Here is a 27,348-nt window from a genome sequence, read left to right on the forward strand (position 1 = left end):
ACCGTTTTGTGTACTCGAGTTTTAATCCATTTCTGAAATATATGCATGCCTATTACAGATTCGTGGATGATGTTTTCATCATATGGTCCAGCGACGAGGCACATTTCCGGGCTTTCGTGGATTACTTGAATACACAGAATGACATGAACATGCGATTTACTTACCAGTTTGGGGGCAATAAAATCGAGTTTCTGGATGTAGTGGTATCAGTGGTGGAGGGGGAGTTGGTGACGGAAGGTTTTCGCAAGCCGACCGCCGCCAACTCCCTCCTCCATTTCTCCAGCTATCACCCAAGCACAGTAAAACAATCAGTGCCATATGGCCAATTCAGAAGACTTGCACGTATAAATACCACCTCAATGAGTTATGATAAACAGGCGCAGGATCTGCGCGCTAGGCTGAGACGTAGAGGGTATCCCCCAGACTTGTTGAATCAAGCTATGACAAAAGCGTCACAAGTACATCAGACAGAAGTAAGGGAGGGTAAACCCTCAATAAAAGGGCCCCCACCCTTCGCCTTTTCCTTTAAATTCAGTCCTATGGCCGATAAGATAAAACAGGTCATAAAGAAAAATTGGAGTATCCTAGTGAGGGACGATTCCCTAAAACAATTGAAAGATATGAAACCAGTGATAGCGTTTAGAAGATGCCATACTATACGCGATCAAGTGGTAACTAGCCATTTCAGGAAAAAAACGTCTCACATGGCTGTCTGAACAGAGACCAAAAGGGAATAGGAGTTGCAGAAACTGTTCCTTCTGCAGCTTCAATTCCCAACTACAAGTGATCTCTTTTGCAGGGATAGAACATAGGGTTTTTCCACTTATTACCTGCCGCAGCAAATTTGTGGTTTATATAATTTTATGTAGATGCGGACGCTTCTACATCGGAAAAACTATCCGCTGCTTATTTGAAAGATTCCGCGAACACCTAAACTCCTTAAAAACAGGAAAGGGTGTTCCGCGGTTAATAGATCATGTGAATAAGGCACATAGTGGAAATCCCAATGTGCTGACTTTTGCTGGCCTTGAAGTAGTTAACCGCACTGAAAGAGGTGGTGACAGAGAAAGGGAGCTTCTGAGAAGAGAAACTATATGGATCCTACGCACGGATGCATTGGGTCCGCTGGGACTAAATGAAAAAATAGATATGAGCGTATTTTTGTAATGAACCACTCTTGCTTATTGTATTTTCGGATTTTGATTTGTTCTTATTGGTTTATGTATGTTCACATATGCACCTTACATCATTGAAGAGGTCCCGCCTGACTGTAATCCCTGCCCTCCCTCTTGAGAGGCCAGGTGTTGATTACTTAGTAATTAAGCAAATTACTGCGATGATGCGGCTTCCTGTGCACTATAAGAAGGTGCCGTGACCTCTTCAGTGTTGGAAAGCCAGAAGAAGCGCATACACGCGCGAAACGGCTGTTGCTTATTTGCTGCTGTATCTGCAACCCTTGCACCCCCCTCCTGCCATGGAATAAAGTTACCTGCCTATCAACGGTGAGTGCCGCTCGTTTTGTTTTCTTTTTCTTTTTATCGGTATATTTAAATGTAATGTGCCTGGTTCACCAGCAGATGGCGGCATCTATGGCAGAGCTACTTTGCATAGAATGGAACCTTCTTCCATTCTAGTCTCTCTCTCTAGAGAGGGAGGAGTTTTGATTAGTGAGAGTCAATCTAGCTTACCCCCTGCTTGGGGAAGGCAGCAGGCCCTCGTCCCTGCTGGATGAGCCCTGCAGAAGCGAGTCTAGAGTACCCCCTGTAAGGGGAAGGCTGTGTGCCAGCCAGCAGAGTCCTGTCTGCTCTGCTGGAACAAGAGAAAAGAGCAAAGAGCCTTTAGAAGCCAGGAGGAAAGGTTACCTGGATAAAGCCAAAGACAAGGATAAAGGTACAGATAAAGATAAAGACTGAGTCAGACTACAGAAAGCTAAGTACAGCAGAAATTAAAAGTTTCTATTCAATCCTGTCAGCACAGCAGAGCCAGAGAGTGACAGATGTAGCAGTGCTGAGTGTGTTTGCCTGCCAGAATTCATACCAAAGCCTGCTGGTAACCAAGATAAAGTTGGAAGATTGTTTCCTGATGAAAGTTTATTCAAGTAAAGCTGTTATCAACTCCAATACAAGACTGGACTCCATTTCTTTCATCATCCCTTCATCAACTATCCCTTGCACTGCTGTGGACGACAACGCCTGGGGTTCCAGGATATCCAGGTAGGATCACAGCCACATCTAAAGAGACATTATAGTCTACCCTTACACCACTCTGGCATACCTACACCTGGATACCACAAACACCATCTACTTAAGGGGACTCCCTTGTTGCTGAAATGCAACTGGTGTCACGACAAAAACTTTCACTTTAAGGGACTCCCGGCCACGTCTATGTCCGCCGCACAACTGTTAAGATTACACGCAGCTCTGTGTGTGAACACATGCTAAGATGAGAGTCATAGCATATGGGTAGATCGTGACTGATTTAAGGGCGTGTAAGTGAAAAAAAAACCTGTAAAACTCTCCTAGGTTAAACACACACCATAAAGACAGTTTGCTACAGTCTATCAACTGTCTTCAGCTGTGCACCGCCGAGTGCGTATCTCCTCGTCAGCCTGTGACCCGCAATGACTGTTTCACTTGTACGTAGTGCTCGCTTGACTGTGCCGCCCCCTACCTTACTTGTTTGGATTGTTCAGGACTTTGTCTTTGGGGCTGTCTGCACGTCATTTAGCACGCATTGTATCAGTCATTTGCTTGTTCCTTTCACGCATGATGGCTACAGAGGCATCCAGCCAATCTATCTTAGAAGGCAGAGAGGGGGCAGAAGATTTCTTCACGTTATGCAATACCAGGGACACCCTGCAGAACCTCAGCACTCGTGCGCTTGAAACGAAAGTAGCGCAACTAGCTGATAAGGAAATACGTCTATTTTGGACGGTCAAGTCACTCAAATCGTATCAAGGGAGTGGAAGAGTGCCTAGAGGTTTAAGGGTGTACAAGTACCCTGCACAGTATGAATATGACGAGATGTTCCTAAAGGAATGGCAACAGTTGCATGCAAGCTTCTCCTTGCAAATTTTAGATGTAGTCCTGAAAAGAGACATAAAAGAATTCGACATGGTGAAGGAAGAACTCGCCAAAGCAAGGGAAGAGTTGGAATCTAGGTTGCCTGATAACCTTATGGAGGCATTTGACAAAAAATTAAATAAGAAGCTTACAGTCATACAGGCTGAAGTAAAAGAAAGAAAGAAAGATAAATTTATAAGAGATAAGCAGGATTATGAGTCCAGTCACATTTTTGAGTGGAATACTGGCAGAAAGTTCAAAAAACAACAGAAAAGAAAACCTAAACGCCGTCAAAATAACGATTACTGGACCACAGATTCAGATTCCAGTATCTCGGATGACCCCAACCTAACATCTATGGAAAATGCAGGGGAGTCACAAGACCCTTTAGGAAAAAGATCAGAAGGGGACGGAGGAAAACTAAGAAGAACAGGTGTCAGGAGGTCGGAAAGGGAGAAGAAGCAGGTGTCTTGGAGAAAATGACAACCCCTCCCACAGCACCAGATGTGAATTTAGTGATCAACCTTACGGACTTGGTCTTACCACCCGGCTGTATTAGCATCCTGAATAAAGGACTTGGTTATTGTCTTACTGAACAATTCGACCCTGTTACCTTTGAAATAGATCTATTCAAGGCCACCCGCAAGATGTACCTATACAAAATGTTTAAAGATGCCCCCAAGAAAGTGTCAACTACACAGGGAGAGTCTCCACTCTATCCCGACCCTGGAGCTTTCCAAATATCTACTAAATTCAGTGATGAGGAAATAAAATGCCTTAACCTACTCACTGGTTTAGATACAGTTGAGAAATCCACTCTTGATACCCCTGTAGACCCTTTCAGAGGTGGAGTTCAATCCACTTTTTGTCCCCCCATGTCCGCCGGCAGTAGCATTGATATTTTCCAACATCAGGTGATGGAAGATATTAGGGCAATTGTATATCCCACCGCTCCACCTAATGTTACCCAGGAAGAAGAAAGGGCCCTATCCTGGCTCAGCTCCCAGGATAATATCATTGTGAAACCGGCGGACAAGGGGGGAAATATTGTTCTTATGTCTAGGGAGTTTTATCTGACTGAGGCCCTTAGACAGTTGGGAGATGTCCGCGTGTACGAAAGGATACGGGGGGACCCCGTGGCCAATATCCAGCAGTTACTTAAGTCCTTGATTACCAAGTATGCGGAGCTTGGCTTCCTTCCTAGGAACTTTTTGGACAAGCTTGTCCCATCATCCCCAGCTAAACCGTCCTGGTACTTTCTGCCGAAAGTCCACAAATCGCTGAGCCATCCCCCGGGACGTCCTATCGTCGCGGGGATTGGCTCAGTGACTGAGCCTTTATCTAAATACGTGGACTGGCTTTTGAGACCCATTCTTACCAGTGCTCCAGCGTATCTCAAAGACACCAATGATTTTCTGCTTGCCCTGAAGGATTTACATTGGCAGGATGGTTACCAATTGGTGTCCCTCGATGTGGAAAGCCTCTACACCCGCATCCCACATGATGCGGGTGTGGAGGCGGTCCTCGACATCGTGGCCAATTTGGGCAAGAGTCAGACCTACTGCAATTTTATTGGTGAAGCACTGGAGTTTATTTTAACTAATAACGTGTTTCAGTTTGGGGCTGATTGGTACAGGCAAAAACTGGGTACGGCCATGGGGACCCCCGTCTCCTGTACATTCGCCAATATGTACCTCGCAAGGTTTGAGGATAGGTACATTTACTCCGTTATGAACCCGTATGTATCTAAATTGAAAGCATATCTACGCTACGTAGATGACGTGTTCATAATTTGGGAGGGTACTAAGGGCGAGTGTGACGAGTTTGTGGATTTCCTTAACAGCAATGACATGGGCATGACCTTTACCCTCAATTTCGGTGAGTTTCTGGATGTGGCTGTCCTGGTTGAGGGCGACGGGTTGGTCACGGAGGGCTTCCGCAAGCCCACGGCGACCAATTCCTTGCTCCGCCATGACAGCTTCCATCCATATAGCGTCAAGAGAGCCGTACCACACGGACAATTTGTTAGATTGAGACGTATAAATAGTAAGAATAGCAGTTTTTGCAGTCAGGCCCAAGACCTAAAAAAGCGTCTCAAAGAGAGGGGTTATCCAGAGGGACCACTGAATGAGGATATGAGAAAGGTTGAGAAGGATTGTTCCCAGGAGAGTCTACTTAAGAGGGGCACTGGGAAGAATAAACAGGGGAGTATAGATGCAACATTCACAAGGTTTGCATTCTCATTTAAATACAGTCCCATGGCAGAGCGCATTCGCTCTGTCATTTTTAAGAATTGGGACGTATTGAGGAGAGATGCAACCCTACATGAACTCACTGAGCGTAAACCATTGATTTCCTTCAGGAGGGCTCACACCGTAAAAGACCGATTGGTCAGAAGCAGGTTCAAGCCCAGTAAGAGTGAGAATTGGCTGAAAAGCAATTTACCTAAAGGGAATTTCAGGTGTGGCAACTGCTCATTTTGTCACCATAACTCCCTCAAAAAATGGATTGAATTTGCGGGTGTCCAACACAAAGTGAGCACCTTTATTAACTGCAGGAGCACATACGTAGTTTATCTGCTGTTGTGCCCCTGCGGACGATTTTATATCGGCAAAACTATTAGGTGCCTTTTCGAGAGGTTCAGGGAACATCTTAACTCGGTCAAAACAGGGAAGGGATGCCCCAGGTTCATCCAGCACGTTAGAGAAGTCCACAATGGGGATGTGAATTGCATTTCATTCTCCGGCCTAGAGATAGTACCCACCCCTCTGCAGGGAGGGGATAGACACCGCCTCCTCCTGCAGAGGGAAGCTAGGTGGATTCTCCGTACACAAGCACTAGGAGAACTTGGGCTGAATGATAGAAACGACCTCAGCCCGTTTCTCTAAATAAGTTTCTTTAAATTGTTTATTTTGGCTATTGTCTAGTCATAACACGTACTGTGTATCCATATTTGTCCCTGAGTATGTGCTTGTTCATTGTTTTGCATTTTGTTTGTATGTACCTCCCCCTATTCAGGTGCGGTCTGATTCGTCTGCTTCCATGACGGCAATCCGCATCAGGGGTTCAAAAGGAGCGCTGACACAAGCGCGCATTTGACGCACAGCCTGATGAAGCGCAGATAGCGCGAAACGGCCGCCGCTGTTAGTTGCGTGCTTGGATTGTCTGCCCCCTGCCTTAGTTCGTCTATGAAATAAAAGCAGCTGACGCACACCGGTGAGTGCCGCTGTTTCATTTCTTACTTACCAGAGATAAAGACACACAATGATTGTGTTTCAGGCAGAATGTAAGCATAAAATATGTAATAATTAAATTTTTGAAACTGTACTTACAAAATGGTATGTAATCAAAATGAATAAATGTACAGTGGATATAAAAAGTCTACACACCCCTGTTAAAATGTCAGGTTTCTGTGATGTAAAAAAATGAGACAAAGATAAATCATTTCAGAACTTTTTCCACCTTTAATGTGACCTATAAACTGTGCAACTCAATTGGAAAACAAACTGAAATCTTTTAGGAGAGGGAAGAAAAAATATAAAACTAAAATAATATGGTTGCATAAGTGTGCACATCCTTAAACTAATTCTTTGTTGAAGCACCTTTTGATTTCATTACAGCACTGAGTCTTTTGGGGTATGAGTCTATCAGCATGGCACATTTTGACTTGGCAAGATTTGCCCACTCTTCTTTGCAAAAACACTCCAAATCTGTCAGATTGCGAGGGCATCTCCTGGGCACAGCCCTCTTTAGATCACCCCACAGATTTTCAAGGTTTTGTGCCAATATTGACTGGTATTTGGAACTATTCATAATTCCCTCTAGCTTAACTAAGGCCCCAGTTCCAGCTGAAGAAGAACCGCCCCTTGGCATGATGCGGCCACCACCATGCTTCACTGTGGGGATGGTGTTCTTTTGGTGATGTGCAGTGTTGTTTTTGCACCAAACATATCTTTTGGAATTATGGCCAAAAAGTTCAACCTTGGTTTCATCAGACCATAACACCTTTTCCCACATGCTTTTGGGAGACTTCAGATGTGGTTTTGCAAAATGTAGCCCGGCTTGGATGTTTTTCTTCGTAAGAAAAGGCTTTCGTCTTGCCACTCTACCCCATAGCCCAGACATATGAAGAATACGGGAGATTGTTGTCACATGTACCACACAGCCAGTACTTGCCAGATATTCCTGCAGCTCCTATAATGTTGCTGTAGGCCTCTTGGTCGCCTCCCAGACCAGTTTTCTTCTCGTCTTTTCATCAATTTTGGAGGGACGTCCAGTTCTTGGTTCTTGTTGTGCCATATTTTCTCCACTTGATGATGGCTTCACTGTGTTCCATGGTATATCTAATGCCTTGGAAATTCTTTTGTACCCTTCTCCTGACTGATACCTTCTAACAATGAGATCCCTCTGATGCTTTGGAAGCTCTCTGTGGACCACGGCTTCTGCTGTGGGATGCGACTAAGAAAATTTCAGGAAAGACCAACTAGAGCAGCAGAACTTTATTTGGGGTTAATCAGAGGCACTTTAAATGATGGCCGATGTATGCTGACTCCTATTTAACAGGATTGTGAATGTGATTGCTTAATTCTGAACACAGCTACATCCCCAGTTATAGGAGGGTGTGCACACTTATGCAACCACATTATTTTAGTTTTTTTTGTTTTCTTCCCTCCACCTAAAAGATTTCAGTTTGTTTTTCAATTGAGTTGTACAGTTTATAGGTCACATTAAAGGTGGAAAAAGTTCTGAAATGATTTATCTGTCTCATTTTTTTACATCACAGAAACCAGACATTTTAACAGGGGTGTGTAGACTTTTTATATCCACTGTATATACAAACTAACTAACTAACTATCTATCTAATGTAATGACACAGCAATGACACTGCTCTCTCTCTCAGATCTGTAAAATACTGCATACAAGGGCTGCTGAGGAGGTTCTTATATAGTAAGGAGTAGACAACTTTCCTATTGGTTGCTAGGGATGTTGCTAAGCGCAGACAAAGACATTGCAGCCTTCTCATTGGCCCACAAGCAAGAAGGGAGGTTACTGATGAAATAAAAACTGGAATATTCGAAATTACGAATATATATCACTATATTCTAAATATTCAGGAATTCTCGAAGGGCCGATATTCGCGATTAATATTCGCTATTTAAATATTCGCGCCCAACACTATTCCCAGTAAGAGCTGTCCCGGATCCGCTATTACAGCCATGCTAAGTACCAAGGTGTGAAACAACAACTGCTGCTGACACATAAAAACCGTCTCTTACTCCACCGAGGCCGGGAACCTCGGTCACGCGTACCTATCATTCACGATGATTCCTTGTACCTTCTCACAGTATATACGGGTTTCTGTGGACACTTTTTTGTAAGTACATTGTGCACAGATGATTATGGTTCGGGATCACGTCTACAAGACTTTTAAGAAATTTTATTAAGATGTAAAACAAACATGAATTTACAAGAAAATTACAAAAGTATCAGAAGGAAACGGACAGACGGCAAAAGACAAAATACAGACATATAACAAACACATTGAAACTGTGCAAAGAGTACGAAGTCAAGTTCTATGTTACACTAGGTGAAGAGCTCAGGAGAACTATATACTGTATATACAGGTGAAACTCGAAAAATTAGAACATTGTGAAAAGTTCATTTATTTTAGTAATGCAACTTAAAAGGTGAATCTAACATATGAGATAGACTCATCACATGCAAAGTGAGATATCTCAAGCCTTTATTTGGTATAATTTGGATGATTATGGCTTATGAAACCCCAAAGTCACACTTTTGAGGTCCCCTTTGCTCAGGGGTATGGATTAATTAGCTGACTAGAGTGTGACACTTTGAGCCTAGAATATGGAACCTTTTCACAATATTCTAATTTTAAGCTGCATTAATGCAAATTCTTTTAAGTTGCATTACTGTAATAAATGGACTTTTGCACGATATTCAAATTTTTCGACTTTCACCTGTGTACAGTATGTTCTATAAAAATATACAAGTACAAAATGCCTATGTCAGATCTACAAAATGGAATCGAGCACAATGCAAAATGGGTCAGTCAGATCTTAAAGCCAGTATCTGGATGTAAAGAGAATCCACCCCGCTATGTAGTTCTACAAAAAAATCTGATTACTAAGTCAGTGTGAAATGGAGAGCTGAAGTTGAAGTAATCTGAGACCAACAAACACATGACATAGCAACAACAGTCTATCCATAGCTACAATTCTGTCTGAAATGACTGGTTCCGCTCAAGATTGTTATGGTAGCGGTCAAGCTATACTACTACAACGCTACATGGCCTCAATGCAAAATCTCCTACTATGGGCCCCACTTGCACCATTTGTAATTATGATGCATTTTTATGTGGTTGAGGAGTCTTTGGGTACAAAAACCAGGGACAAAGTTTAACTGTTACCATTGACCCCTCTATAGCTGCCCCCTGCTATTGCCTATTGCCATCTCATTCTGCGTTATTAATCAGATTTTTTTTGAATATACATATGGGGCAAGAAGGTTTTGCAGTGTTTGGTTGCATGAATTGGGGCTTTGGTATAATATAAAAACTAGGACAAATATGGCCTTTTTAGCGAGGTAGAAATTCTGATAGCTTCTTGTCAGTAAATTAAGTCAGTTCCCTTTTGGAATTACTTGTGCATTTGAGATGTCTGCTGACAGGAAGCATTTTTAAGAACATCCAGGACAGGCAATAGGCATTGATACAGAAGAGCCACCACAAAAGGTCATTGAACCCTTGAAGGAAGACTAAAACTACAAATGCATGACAGGCAGCTGAGGTGATGGTTCTTAAACATCTTGGTCGCTTACTGGTGGCAAATCAGTGGGGGAGGTCTCCTGCTGCATCCAGTTGCCTTACATCTATTGGGATTTGCAGTCTAGAGTAAAGAAGTTGTTAAAGGTTTTGCAAGATAACAATATCGATGGCCCATCCTTAGGAAAGACCATTACTATCAGATCAGAGATAGTTTGACTCTCGGTGCTCCCACCCATCAGGTTGCTGTCTGTTCATTGTTTACACCATTCTGTACCAATGAAGGCCATAGCAGTAGTAGCATGTGATCTTGGAAGAACCCTTTAATGGCAACTTCCCTGGTGATCTAGAGCAGTGATTCCCAACCAGTGTGCCTCCAGCTGTTGCATGCTGGGAGTTGTAGGTTTGCAACAGCTGGAGGCACACTGGTTGGGAATCACTGCTCTAGAGCATTGAAGGGGATAATGTTGAAATGTCTGTTCGCCTATTCAAATGAAAGGGCTAGCGAAAGAGTTCTCTGGGGGACCATGGTAGAGAAGGAGTTCATGGAAGCATTACTGGTGGCTTAGGGTGGCTAATAAATCAGTGTAGACGTCTCTGGGGGCCTAGGGTAGCAAATAAGTTAACTGTACTTTTGGTCGTGGTCTTTGGGATGAAGTATTTGGCATAGTTTATTGTATGTCATAATAGGGGGACCCTCCTGTCCACCTGTGAAGTCAATATTAGGGATAAGGACGCATACTTGTTTTTTTATGACATGGATGTGTTTATTGCATATGGAGCTGAGTAAAGGAGTCAAACCAGAGTTTACCACTGCACCCTCCAGTGCCTTTCATGTGGCATATACAACTCTATTGACACAAAGTCCAAGGTCCATATTTTTCTCAACTTAGGTCATGGCGGAGCAGCCTCTAACTGCTACAATGTAGAAACCACACGGTAACAGTGAATTGTGAGTGCACATAACCTTAACTTTGGCCAGATAGTAACATATACAAATGTTATTTTGCAGCATTCCGATTTCAATGATGGATAACATGTGGCCTCTTTCACAAGGGGGACGTGGTTTGGGATTAACAGTGTGTGTTAAACTGATTTTAAAGCTTGGATATAGGCTTATTATAGCACTAGAATACGGCAAGAAAGACAAAACTAATGAGGGTGTATGAGAAAACCAAATGCATGGACGTCCCCTTTAAGAGGAGAAACAAATCTGTTTCCCTGCGCCACTAAAGGAGAAAAGAAGCATGACACAGTTCCCATTGAAATCAATAGTATGTAAGTGTCATGTAAGGCCCTTCCGAGTCCTCTAGAGTAAGAGACGCTCTTTGTAGCCACTCTCTGTTCAGTCTAATTTGATGGAGTTTAGGAATTAGGAACCTTCTTCTATCAAAACAAAATTCCCTAACGGCATTTGGTTTCTAGACTGGACAACCTCTGTCCATCTGCAACACAATGTCTACCTTGAGCCACCCTCAGTAGACTAGATAACCTTACAAGCCATGTTTTGTTCTGGTACCCCCAAACAGTCTTGTGCAGTCTTAGAGTTGGAGGACCTATAACAAGTCTGTGTAGATAGGAGAGGAAGTCAATCCTATAGCAGATAAAACTAGTCCTAACCACTTCTTTGCATGAATAGTGGTCATTTGGACAGGAGGTAACTGCCAGCTCTATAAGCAAACTAAATGGAGCCTTTGGGCTCTACGATGGAGCTCCAAAACAGCTGCAAATGACTAACCATGGGATGGACAAAAGTATAAATAGGACTGTCCAGTTTCTCATCAGACATTTTTGGGACAGTTGTGCGGAAAAGGCACGGATATCTCACACTAGTCATACATGAGTCTGCTCTCCACCAGAAATATTTTCATACTTTTCTTCTAAAAGGAAACAGCTGTTAGAAGATTCTATTTGGTCCTGGCTTTCTTGAAGCAAACGTGGAATGATAAGGATTGCAGATCATGCTCAGAGTGCAAAATCTCAAATTCTTCCATCAGCATAAAACCATCTGAACGTCTCCATCCTTATTTATTGCCACAAGTATTAATGTTTTTCCCATCCGATGCGTCTTCAACCAGTGACACATGATAGTCTGTAGAGAGGGTGAAGTGAGAGATGCAACCTATAAGGCCTCCAATGTACTGCCGGTTGGTGTGTAAGGCGATCTCCTTCATCCCACCTGGAAGTCAAAGCCAAAAACTATACATTAGAGAACTGAGATTGAGTTCATACAATGTCAGGAATGGATCGGATAAGCAGGAGTTTTTATTTTAGGCCTTCAACTCTGGGAAACATTCTGCCCCCCAGCCCTTAAAATATACAACTATACAAAGGGTCATACCTAGAACCATCAAAATAAAAACTCCGGTTTATACAACAATATTTAAAACACAACAAAATACAAAAACATCTCCATGTACATAAAATTAAATTTTGCAAAATGTACTGTTTTCTGCAAGAAAAAAAAGGTCATCTATGTAGCGAGTATATAATGGATTGTTCATTTGGAATGTGTTTCACCGTGTGTTTACTAAACATTGAATAAATTAGATTGTTGCTTAGCAACATAGACTACTTCTGGTGGGTGACTAGATCTCTGTGCATTGTCATTCATCATACAGTCCTGGTTCTTTTTCTGTTTAGGCTATCAGAGAAAGATAGCATCTGGGATACTGTTGGATTCTAGGATATCTTGTGATAGGAGCCAATAGGGTCACTCACCAACATAAAGATCTCCATTAATATTCAACTGGCGCATCAGACCTGGAGATTTTCCCGTCCTAGCGCCATAATCGTCCACAGTCACCTTTCCGGACTGGCCGTCACTGAAACAAAAAAAAAAAATTGATTAGATATCCGTTTTGGTAATTAATATATTATTGTCAAGTCATGCAATAGAATGTATTATACCTTTATTATGGCTGCTCACATGAGCCAGTGTTAAAGGAAAATCACATGGATCCAAATTATCATCCACATCAATGTACACATACAGTATATCATCACACATAACTGAGAGTATTGAAGAGCAGGATGTGATTGTGATGACAATGGTGATAGGGATTTACTGTTGATATGACATTGAGTAACTAGAAAACAGATAGTGTTGTCATAGGGACATGATGCAACGGAGCTGCCCAAGAAAGACTTTAATGTACAAACCTGTTACTTTTACACTTATATTTTGCACATTTAGAGTCAAGATTCTCTTACCGTACAGCCTTGACCCGGTGCCATCGGCCATCATTGAAAGTTCCATTGACCATTATAGAAACCATTCCGCTCCCCAAATTATAACTGCGGAGAAAGGAAGCAGAGGATGAGGGTGATAGCATCTAATGGATTGTTCCATAGAGGAGTGTTATTTGATCATTCCCAGGAGAACTCATTTATTAATATATCCTTAAAGGGATCATTTCTTTTTAGGCTACCTTCACATCAGCATTTTGGTTTCAGGTTTTGAGATCCGGCAGAGGATCTCAAAAGCTGACCAAAATTGTTCCGTTTTGATTTTACACACGTCAACTTTGACTAACATTGTTTTAAAGTGACGGATCCAGTTTGTTCCGTTTCAATAACCGGACACAAAACTGCAGCGTGCAGCGGTTTTGTGTCCAGTTAAAAAAACGGAATGCTGATAGAATGGAAGGCATCCTGATGCATCGTGAACGGATCCCTTTCCATTCAGAATGCATTAGGACAAAACAGAACCATTTTGGCCCAGTTTTTAGATCCTCTGCCGAATCTCAAAACCGGAAATGCTAAAACGCATATGTGAAAGTAGCCTTACAGAGCTCTAACTTCTAGGCATAGCTACAGAGGTACACTAAAGAATTTTGTCAGCAGCCACCACTAGGGGGAGCTTGATACATTAGGATTTTTACAGCTTATATCATCAATATTGGTGCACAACTGTGAGTACAGAGCGCCCTCTAGTGGTGGCTGCAGACAGAAAAACATGTTGTTATCATATATCTAGCATGTGGCCCCAGGTAACTCTTCTAAGTATAGTATTGACTGGTCTGTTGGGAAATCAGCAGCAGAAAACCCAAGGCATCTATTAGTAAAATCTTTATGGACATCATACAGATTTTGTCTTTCATGTCATTGCATTTGAGGACATCTTCTCAGACATGATGATAAATGGTCATTTTGTCATTATGTTCAAGCACAAGGTTAATCTAAAGTTGACAACATATATTGCGGCACTGTTGCCCCTTTTTGCAAAAAATACAGCCACAATCCAACAGAAAAATTGCAAAATTGCAGTATGTTCCTTAATTTGCAACAGTCTAACACACTAAGGACTACTTACAGAGGTCTGTACCCTCAGATTTACAGAATTTAATTAAGGACTACAATTTCTCATGAAATATGATACAATATATCAATGTGTTAGAAAAAAACTTGACAAGCTGTAACTCACTTCACAACCACTGGGTGGCTGTAAATATATAAATATAGGATAGACATCTTGTGACGGAGTATCACTAAATCATTTTTTTTAAGCTGGTCACCTAGCACCACACGATTCAGGATATGCTGAGCCAAGAGGAGAGGTAAGGACACGTATGTACACAAGAGGGCCATACAGCACAGTACCGAGCATCATCACTGATTTACCTGAACATAAGGTTTCCTTCTTGAAGACCTAACGAGATAAAATCACTGTTTGGCCTCATGGGACTATCGCCTCTCCACATGAGCAGTCCGTCCTTCACTGTGGTCTTGAATCTCATGAATATGTTTGTTCGAGATCCAGAAACTCTGAAAAACATCAGAAACAGTAAGAACGATGGCCATGACATCTGATATCATCCATAGACATGACTGGGTGGGTTATAGAGAGACACTGGTGTTATATGATCTCTACATGACTGTGGGCAATCAGCATTGGACTAGAGACAATAGAGAGGACTCTGGGGTCCACCTCCTTCTATATAGAACATGTACATATCCCTCCTGGTACATTGCAGAAAAAAATGTGCAGCTTCTGGGTAACACATGCAAGACGAGTCAGAAAATGCACAGGAATGGGCTGTCTGTGTAACACTGGTGAGGACTGGTACAGCAACAGAGGCAGGATCCAACACTGAACATGGTTCTGTGCAAATTAAAATCTTCATATAAATTTATAGGGGTAGGAGCTTTGCTTCAAATCCATATGGAACGATACATAACACAATTCTACAGTTCAGGAGATATGTATTCATACAGTCTCCACTAGAGGGAGCTCAGGAGATTACTGCATACAGATATATACAATCACCATATAATCACTGCAAAAAACTAGAAGCCTTTTGGAAATCCATTGCAATGATAGTCAACAAAACTTTTAACTCGACAGCTAAAATTCCCCCAAACCTGATTCTATTTAGTATATTCGATATACAAACCTCCACTATTAGGCACCCCTTAACACTACATATGTTAAAACGTAGCCAAGCTACTTATCCCTAAACTATGGAGGGAAAAAGAACCCCCATCCATTTCAGAGTGGCTGAAGGAGATGCATACCCTACATAATTACGAGAAACTAAGATTAATTAGAGATGATAATAAACCAAAATACCATCAAACTTGGGACCCTTGGACCAAACTTTTAGAAAAAGATGCCATAACTGAACATCTTTAATTTCTCAGCTTCATCATCCTGACCCTGTACTCATAAGGTTAGATTAAACCTGACTCCCTCCCCATTCCCTCCCCCGTGTTTCCCCTGTTGAGAAAGTTACTGTTCTCTTTGAGATATAGCTGGGATGACTCGACTAGGTCTGCCACAATCAGTAATTCAGAAGTTGGTTAAACTACAAAGTACTAAGAATACTGTAGTGGTACAGTATGGCAATCATAATTCATGTTGTTAATAAAGACTTTGGTCCTAACCTGATATTTGATTGCCTATCACCCCAGCGTCTATGGTTATAGGTTCAATAACTTTTGAGAACCGAAAATTTTCTTTCCTACATTAATACTTGATTGTTGTACAATCCCATTGTAACACATGCCATGATATTTAATGCCATGTAGACCGATCTTATTTTTGTTTTTGATATAGATATTCATTATCATTTTACTGTAAAGCATTTACTTTTTTGAATCTTAAAAATTTGAATAAAAAAAAGAATTTAAACAGATATATACAATCACCACTAGGGGGAGCTCAGGAGATTACTTCATACAGATATATACAGCCTCCACTAGAGGGAGCTCAGGAGATTACTGCATACAGATATTTACAGCCACCACTAGAGGGAGCTCAGGAGATTACTACATACAGATATGTACAGCCACCACTAGAGGGAGCTCAGATTACTGCATACAGATATATAGAGCCAAAACAAAAGGATGCTCAGGAGATGACTACATACAGATATATATAGCCACCACTAGGGGGAGCTCAGGCGATTACAGCATACAGATATATACAGCCACCACTAGAGGGAACTCAGATGATTACTACACACAGATATATACATCCACCACTAGAGGGAGCTCAAGGGATTACTGCATACAGATATATACAACCACCACTAGAGGGAGCTCAGGAGATTACTGCATACAGATATATACAGTCACCACTAGAGAGCTCGGGAGATTACTACATACAGATATATACATCCACCACTAGAGGGAGCTCAAGGGATTACTGCATACAGATATATACAACCACCACTAGAGGGAGCTCAGGAGATTACTGCATACAGATATATACAGCCACCATTAGAGGGAGCTCAGAGGATTACTACACACAGATATATACATCCACCACTAGAGGGAGCTCAGGAGATTACTGCATACAGAAATATACAGTCACCACTAGAGAGCGCAGGAGATTACTACACACAGATATATACATCCACCACTAGAGGGAGCTCAAGGGATTACTGCATACAGATATATACAACCACCACTAGAGGGAGCTCAGGAGATTACTGCATACAGATATATACAGCCACCATTAGAGGGAGCTCAGAGGATTACTACACACAGATATATACATCCACCACTAGAGGGAGCTCAAGGGATTATTGCATACAGATATATACAGCCACCACTAGAGGGAGCTCAGGAGATTGCTGCATACAGATATATACAGCCTCCACTAGAGGGAGCTCAGGAGATTACTACATACAGATATATACAGTCACCACTAGAGGGAGCTCAGGAGATTACTGAATACAGATATATACATCCACCACTAGGGGGAGATCAGGAGATTACTATATATACACTCACCTAAAGAATTATTAGGAACACCATACTAATACGGTGTTGGACCCCCTTTTGCCTTCAGAACTGCCTTAATTCTACGTGGCATTGATTCAACAAGGTGCTGATAGCATTCTTTAGAAATGTTGGCCCATATTGATAGGATAGCATCTTGCAGTTGATGGAGATTTGAGGGATGCACATCCAGGGCACGAAGCTCCCGTTCCACCACATCCCAAAGATGCTCTATTGGGTTGAGATCTGGTGACTGTGGGGCCATTTTAGTACAGTGAACTCATTGTCCTGTTCAAGAAACCAATTTGAAATGATTCGAGCTTTGTGACATGGTGCATTATCCTGCTGGAAGTAGCCATCAGAGGATGGATACATGTTCTCATTCTGTTTACGCCAAATTCGGATGCAAATTGTAGCCTCTTTTTCCTATTTGTAGTGGAGATGAGTGGTACCCGGTGGGGTCTTCTGCTGTTGTAGCCCATCCGCCTCAAGGTTGTGCGTGTTGTGGCTTCACAAATGCTTTGCTGCATACCTCGGTTGTAACGAGTGGTTATTTCAGTCAACGTTACTCTTCTATCAGCTTGAATCAGTCGGCCCATTCTCCTCTGACCTCTAGCATCCACAAGGCAGGACTGCCGCATACTGGATGTTTTTCCCTTTTCACACCATTCTTTGTAAACCCTAGAAATGGTTGTGCGTGAAAATCCCAGCAACTGAGCAGATTGTGAAATACTCAGACCGGCCCGTCTGGCACCAACAACCATGCCACGCTCAAAATTGCTTAAATCACCTTTCTTTCCCATTCTGACATTCAGTTTGGAGTTCAGGAGATTGTCTTGACCAGGAGCACCCCCCTAAATGCATTGAAGCAACTGCCATGTGATTGGTTGACTAGATAATTGCATTAATGAGAAATAGAACAGGTGTTTCTAATAATTCTTTAGGTGAGTGTATATCATTAATTTCCTTGCTCTAGATCTTGCAGGGCAGAGTGGCTTGTAGACCCCCCTCCCGTCCCTGTAACCAGCATGTTGCACCCTTGCTCCATCTATATCCACTTACCTCTTCAGAATCTCCCTGTTGTCATATGTGAGATAACTTCGACCAATAAACTGTGGAATCTCGATGGCCTCTGTAATGACTAAGAACAGGAGGAAGGTTAAACCTCATGGAGTGGTGTCTTTTTACAACCTTTGGACATTTGGACCAGTTTCCAGCCGTACTATAATACACAACTTCTGAGGATTACTACACGCCTGGTTTTTCTGCAGCTCCTACTCACCTCATCCATTTGCTCGTGGAGAGCGCATCTTGGTTGAAGTCCCCGAGCAAAATCTCGCACGGTGATGATATGACATCATCACGGTGGCCGGTCGCACTGTGATGTCACCCCACACAACATTTTGTGCGGTATCTTCAATCAAGATGGCTGTAGCGGCCTCTCCCTGAGCAAATTGATGAGTTAAGTATTTTTTTTAGCCGTCATTTCAGGAAAAATAGATTCGTTACCACATAACGCAGGGAAATTCGGCTTTGCAGCGAATCAAATTTCTCCTGAAATTCGGATCGAAGTCAATTGTTTTAGCACTAATTGGGAAGGGGTTCTCTACAGCAGAAGGTAGGTACAATGCTCTTCCTCTACTTACTATTGAGGCAGTAGTTTCCACACTCTGCAGCCAGTCAGCAAAAAAGCAGAACATTGACAATCAGAGAAGGAGCAGAGCTGGAACCTACACATTATACACATCTAATACACACAACACATACATATTACACATACAATACATACATAATACACATACAATGTATACATAATACATACATAATACACATACTATACATGCATAATATATACATAATACACATACAATGTATACATAATACATACATAATACACATACTATGCATACATAATACATACATAATACACATACAATGTATACATTATACATATATAATACACATACAATGTATACATAATACATACATAATACACATACTATGCATACATAATACATACATAATACACATACAATGCATACATAATACATACATAATACACATACAATGTATACATTACATACATAATACATACATAATACACATACAATACATGCATAATACATACATAATACACATACAATACATACATAATACATACATAATACACATACTATGCATACATAATACATACATAATACACATACAATACATGCATAATACATACATAATACACATACAATACATACATAATACATACATAATACACATACAATGCATACATAATACATACATAATACACATACAATACATGCATAATACATACATAATACACATACAATACATACATAATACATACATAATACACATACTATGCATACATAATACATACATAATACACATACAATGTATACATTATACATATATAATACACATACAATGTATACATAATACATACATAATACACATACTATGCATACATAATACATACATAATACACATACAATGCATACATAATACATACATAATACACATACAATGTATACATTACATACATAATACATACATAATACACATACAATACATGCATAATACATACATAATACACATACAATACATACATAATACATACATAATACACATACTATGCATACATAATACATACATAATACACATACAATACATGCATAATACATACATAATACACATACAATACATACATAATACATACATAATACACATACAATGCATACATAATACATACATAATACACATACAATACATGCATAATACATACATAATACACATACAATACATACATAATACATACATAATACACATACAATGCATACATAATACATACATAATACACATACAATGCATACATAATACATATATAACACACATAATACATATATAACACACATTATACACATCTAATACACACATAATACACACACAATACATATACCGGTACAATACATAAATAATACACATACAATACATGTATAATACATACATAATACACATACAAAAAATACATAATACATACATTATACATATATAATACACACACAATGTATACATTATACATATATAATACACATACAATACATACATTATACATACATAATACACATACAATACATACATTATACATACATAATACACATACAATGTATACATAATACATACATAATACACATACAATACATACATAATACATACATAATACACATACAATGTATACATAATACATACATAATACATACATAATACACATACAATGTATACATAATACATACATAATACATACATAATACACATACAATACAACACACATATAATACACACAGTGCATACACACACACAATACAATACACATATAATACACACAGTGCATACACACATACAATACAATACATATATAATACACACAGTGCATACACACACACAATACAATACACATATAATACACACAGTGCATACACACATACAATACAATACACATATAATACACACAGTGCATACACACATACAATACAATACACATATAATACACACAGTGCATACACACATACAATACAACACACATATAATACACACAGTGCATACACACATACAATACAACACACATATAATACACACAGTGCATACACACACACACAATACAATACACATATAATACACACAGTGCATACACACACACAATACAATACACATATAATACACACAGTGCATACACACATACAATACAATACATATATAATACACACAGTGCATACACACACACAATACAACACACATATAATACACACAGTGCATACACACACACACAATACAATACACATATAATACACACAGTGCATACACACACACAATACAATACACATATAATACACACAGTGCATACACACATACAATACAATACATATATAATACACACAGTGCATACACACACACAATACAATACACATATAATACACACAGTGCATACACACATACAATACAACACACATATAATACACACAGTGCATACACACACACACAATACAATACACATATAATACACACAGTGCATACACACATACAATACAATACATATATAATACACACAGTGCATACACACATACAATACAATACATATATAATACACACAGTGCATACACACATACAATACAATACACATATAATACACACAGTGCATACACACATACAATACAATACACATATAATACACACAGTGCACACACACATACAATACAACACACATATAATACACACAGTGCATACACACATACAATACAATACACATATAATACACACAGTGCATACACACACACAATACAATACACATATAATACACACAGTGCATACACACATACAATACAATACACATATAATACACACAGTGCATACACACATACAATACAACACATATATAATACACACAGTGCATACACACACACAATACAACACACATATAATACACACAGTGCATACACACATACAATACAATACACATATAATACACACAGTGCATACACACATACAATACAACACATATATAATACACACAGTGCATACACACATACAATACAATACACATATAATACACACAGTGCATACACACATACAATACAACACACATATAATACACACAGTGCATACACACATACAATACAATACACATATAATACACACAGTGCATACACACATACAATACAATACACATATAATACACACAGTGCATACACACATACAATACAACACATATATAATACACACAGTGCATACACACACACACAATACAATACACATATAATACACACAGTGCATACACACATACAATACAACACACATATAATACACACAGTGCATACACACATACAATACAATACACATATAATACACACAGTGCATACACACACACAATACAATACACATATAATACACACAGTGCATACACACATACAATACAACACACATATAATACACACAGTGCATACACACATACAATACAATACACATATAATACACACAGTGCATACACACATACAATACAACACACATATAATACACACAGTGCATACACACATACAATACAATACACATATAATACACACAGTGCATACACACACACAATACAACACACATATAATACACACAGTGCATACACACATACAATACAACACACATATAATACACACAGTGCATACACACATACAATACAATACACATATAATACACACAGTGCATACACACACACAATACAATACACATATAATACACACAGTGCATACACACACACACAATACAATACACATATAATACACACAGTGCATACACACATACAATACAATACATATATAATACACACAGTGCATACACACACACAATACAATACACATATAATACACACAGTGCATACACACATACAATACAATACACATATAATACACACAGTGCATACACACATACAATACAATACACATATAATACACACAGTGCATACACACATACAATACAACACACATATAATACACACAGTGCATACACACATACAATACAACACACATATAATACACACAGTGCATACACACACACAATACAATACACATATAATACACACAGTGCATACACACATACAATACAATACATATATAATACACACAGTGCATACACACACACAATACAATACACATATAATACACACAGTGCATACACACATACAATACAACACACATATAATACACACAGTGCATACACACACACACAATACAATACACATATAATACACACAGTGCATACACACACACACAATACAATACACATATAATACACACAGTGCATACACACATACAATACAACACACATATAATACACACAGTGCATACACACACACACAATACAATACACATATAATACACACAGTGCATACACACATACAATACAACACACATATAATACACACAGTGCATACACACACACACAATACAATACACATATAATACACACAGTGCATACACACATACAATACAATACATATATAATACACACAGTGCATACACACACACAATACAATACACATATAATACACACAGTGCATACACACACACACAATACAATACACATATAATACACACAGTGCATACACACACACAATACAATACACATATAATACACACAGTGCATACACACATACAATACAATACACATATAATACACACAGTGCATACACACATACAATACAACACACATATAATACACACAGTGCATACACACATACAATACAATACATATATAATACACACAGTGCATACACACATACAATACAATACATATATAATACACACAGTGCATACACACATACAATACAATACATATATAATACACACAGTGCATACACACACACAATACAACACACATATAATACACACAGTGCATACACACATACAATACAATACATATATAATACACACAGTGCATACACACATACAATACAATACATATATAATACACACAGTGCATACACACATACAATACAATACACATATAATACACACAGTGCATACACACATACAATACAACACATATATAATACACACAGTGCATACACACATACAATACAACACACATATAATACACACAGTGCATACACACATACAATACAATACACATATAATACACACAGTGCATACACACATACAATACAACACACATATAATACACACAGTGCATACACACACACAATACAACACACATATAATACACACAGTGCATACACACATACAATACAATAAACATATAATACACACAGTGCATACACACATACAATACAACACACATATAATACACACAGTGCATACACACATACAATACAACACACATATAATACACACAGTGCATACACACACACAATACAACACACATATAATACACACAGTGCATACACACACACACATACAATACACAGACACGCTGTAGTAGACATAATTGTTCAAAACGGCCAAATCACTGTCAGGGGGCCGGGCATGCTGTAAGAAATTAAAATTAAAAGCCAAAACACCCACTTTGTTGGGGCGTCCTCCATTCCAGTGCCGTGCAACAGAATGGGAGCTGCGGTGCCAGAGCTGGGACGCTCCAACAAGGCGGGTGCTTTGTTTTTGTTTTACAGGTTGGCATTTGTTTTACTGGTCGGGACCCTAGGCAGTTGCCCAGTTTGCCATCTCCTCATGCCAGCCCTGCAAACATGTAAATACAGCCCCCTAGACATATCGCGCAGCAGCAGCAGCAGCGGGTGTTACCTTTCTGACAGTTCCTGCCATCGAAGCCCAGGGGGCAGTCACATTCATAGCCGTCATGTTTGGGTCTACAGCTCCCACCATTGGCACACGGCACATCGGCGCAGGGATGGAGAGTATTTGCGATGTTCACCCCGGAGGTCAGACCATGCACAAGGTGAACGATCCTGTCATTGATTATTATCTGTGCACAAAGGAAACCAGACACCAGTGTTATAGTCTATTCCGTGGTAGGAATTGTTTCATTAGGAACCATATACTGCTACACAGGCTAAAAAGTCACCTTTTGGCTTCCAACTACAGATGTAGCAGAGCTGAGTTTGCAATATAGTCTGATATTTACAATTTGCCTTTTCAGGCATTGCAGGTGTGAATATGAAGCTGCAGCCACCACTAGGGGGAGCTCAGTACACAGCAATTTATACAGCTCCTATTGAACCATGGACAGTGAGCTCCCCCCGATGGTGGCACAAAGAACTTCATAATTCAGCTCAGCTTCTCAGTTTTGAGGCACTCACTTTCTGAATACTTCCACTAAATGGCCGTAAAACTCCAGAATGTTTCTTGACCGTATCATAATCAGGAACGCCACCGATATAGATGTCAGGGTTACACTTGATTTGTGTGAATCCGCCCTGGAATGTAAAGTGACTGATATTAGAATATTTGGGAAAGCAGCATCACTAGTATAAAGACTGGACTGAACTCGTAGCGGGTGACAACTACAGGCAACTCTGAGCACATTTTGTTGTCAGTCTTAACACACGTTCTGTTCAGGAGAGAAATGAATACAATTGTATCCAGTCTAGACAATGCTCTGTGAGCTAAACAGCCTGGACTCCAGACTGATACATTGTAACAAACTAGCAGAGTTGTATCCAGTCTAGACAATGCTCTGTGAGCTAACCAGCCCGGACTCCAGACTGATACATTGTAACAAACTAGTACAGTTGTATCCAGTCTAGACAATGCTCTGTGAGCTAAACAGCCCGGACTCCAGACTGATACATTGTAACAAACTAGCACAGTTGTATCCGGTCTAGACAATGCTCTGTGAGCTAAACAGCCCGGACTCCAGACTGATACATTGTAACAAACTAGCAGAGTTGTATCCAGTCTAGACAATGCTCTGTGAGCTAACCAGCCCGGACTCCAGACTGATACATTGTAACAAACTAGTACAGTTGTATCCAGTCTAGACAATGCTCTGTGAGCTAAACAGCCCGGACTCCAGACTGATACATTGTAACAAACTAGCACAGTTGTATCTAGTCTAGACAATGCTCTGTGAGCTGAACAGCCCGGACTTCAGACTGATACATTGTAACAAACTAGCACAGTTGTATCCAGTCTAGACAATGCTCTGTGAGCTAAACAGCCCGGACTCCAGACTGATACATTGTAACAAACTAGCACAGTTGTATCCAGTCTAGACAATGCTCTGTGAGCTAAACAGCCCAGACTCCAGACTGATACATTGTAACAACCTAGTACAGTTGTATCCAGTCTAGACAATGCTCTGTGAGCTAAACAGCCCGGACTCCAGACTGATACATTGTAACAAACTAGCACAGTTGTATCCTGTCTAGACAATGCTCTGTGAGCTAAACAGCCCGGACTCCAGACTGATACATTGTAACAAACTAGCACAGTTGTATCCGGTCTAGACAATGCTCTGTGAGCTAAACAGCCCGGACTCCAGACTGATACATTGTAACAAACTAGCACAGTTGTATCCGGTCTAGACAATGCTCTGTGAGCTAAACAGCCCGGACTCCAGACTGATACATTGTAACAAACTAGCACAGTTGTATCCGGTCTAGACAATGCTCTGTGAGCTAAACAGCCCGGACTCCAGACTGATACATTGTAACAAACTAGCACAGTTGTATCCAGTCTAGACAATGCTCTGTGAGCTAAACAGCCCGGACTCCAGACTGATACATTGTAACAAACTAGCACAGTTGTATCCGGTCTAGACAATGCTCTGTGAGCTAAACAGCCCGGACTCCAGACTGATACATTGTAACAAACTAGCACAGTTGTATCCGGTCTAGACAATGCTCTGTGAGCTAAACAGCCCGGACTCCAGACTGATACATTGTAACAAACTAGCACAGTTGTATCCAGTCTAGACAATGCTCTGTGACACATTGTAACAAACTAGCAGAGAGATTTCTGCAGCTTCTGCTATGGGTTTAGCTCACAGAGCATTGTCTGAACCAACAGTGGGGAGACATCTTGGAGTTGGCACAGCTCAGAACCCCATCCACCATGAATGTCCTTAGGTTTTCCCTAATATTAATGATAATTATCTTTTTCTCTGTTTCAGGTACATTGTTTGGGGGAAGTGGTTTTGGGGTCTGAATATATAGAGGGGCCGCAGATGCGATGGGGTCTGTGTACATAAAGGGTCTGTATGAGCTGGTTATAGGGGGTATTTTGTTTGGGGTTTCTATTTACAAGGAGTCTGTATAAATTGGGGGTCGATATACAGTACAGACCAAAAGTTTGGACACACCTTCTCATTCAAAGAGTTTTCTTTATTTTCATGACTATGAAGGCATCAAAACTATGAATTAACAGATGTGGAATTATATACATAACAAACAAGTGTGAAACAACTGAAAATATGTCATATTCTAGGTTCTTCAAAGTAGCCACCTTTTGCTTTGATTACTGCTTTGCACACTCTTGGCATTCTCTTGATGAGCTTCAAGAGGTAGTCCCCTGAAATGGTCTTCCAACAGTCTTGAAGGAGTTCCCAGAGATGCTTAGTACTTGTTGGCCCTTTTGCCTTCACTCTGCGGTCCAGCTCAACCCAAACCATCTCGATTGGGTTCAGGTCCGGTGACTGTGGAGGCCAGGTCATCTGGCGCAGCACCCCATCACTCTCCTTCATGGTCAAATAGCCCTTACTTTCAAAGTTTTCCCTATTTTTCGGCTGACTGACTGACCTTCATTTCTTAAAGTA

General features: G+C 40.1%; 1 protein-coding gene and 1 long non-coding RNA gene across 2 annotated transcripts in view; one reads left to right on the forward strand and one right to left on the reverse strand.

Moving 5' to 3' along the window:
- The first annotated feature begins 8,956 nt into the window (after nt 1–8,956).
- On the forward strand, nt 8,957–27,099 carry LOC120992172. Its single transcript, XR_005776935.1, has 3 exons — nt 8,957–10,085; nt 14,353–14,355; nt 27,088–27,099. It is a non-coding gene; the product is annotated as an uncharacterized LOC120992172 (long non-coding RNA).
- EGFLAM (EGF like, fibronectin type III and laminin G domains) overlaps nt 10,293–27,348 on the reverse strand; it is a 129,256-nt gene continuing 112,200 nt past the window's right edge. The window contains exons 17-23 of the mRNA XM_040420956.1: nt 24,893–25,009; nt 24,378–24,558; nt 18,133–18,211; nt 14,467–14,610; nt 13,057–13,140; nt 12,565–12,668; nt 10,293–12,022 (exon numbers count right to left, since the gene is read on the reverse strand). Coding sequence (XP_040276890.1) covers nt 11,868–12,022; nt 12,565–12,668; nt 13,057–13,140; nt 14,467–14,610; nt 18,133–18,211; nt 24,378–24,558; nt 24,893–25,009 — 864 coding nt within the window. The 3' untranslated portion in view covers nt 10,293–11,867. The remainder of the gene's footprint in view (nt 12,023–12,564; nt 12,669–13,056; nt 13,141–14,466; nt 14,611–18,132; nt 18,212–24,377; nt 24,559–24,892; nt 25,010–27,348) is intronic.

The sequence above is a fragment of the Bufo bufo genome, chromosome 2 (assembly GCF_905171765.1).
Source record: "Bufo bufo chromosome 2, aBufBuf1.1, whole genome shotgun sequence".
Classification (NCBI taxonomy): Eukaryota; Metazoa; Chordata; class Amphibia; order Anura; family Bufonidae; genus Bufo; species Bufo bufo.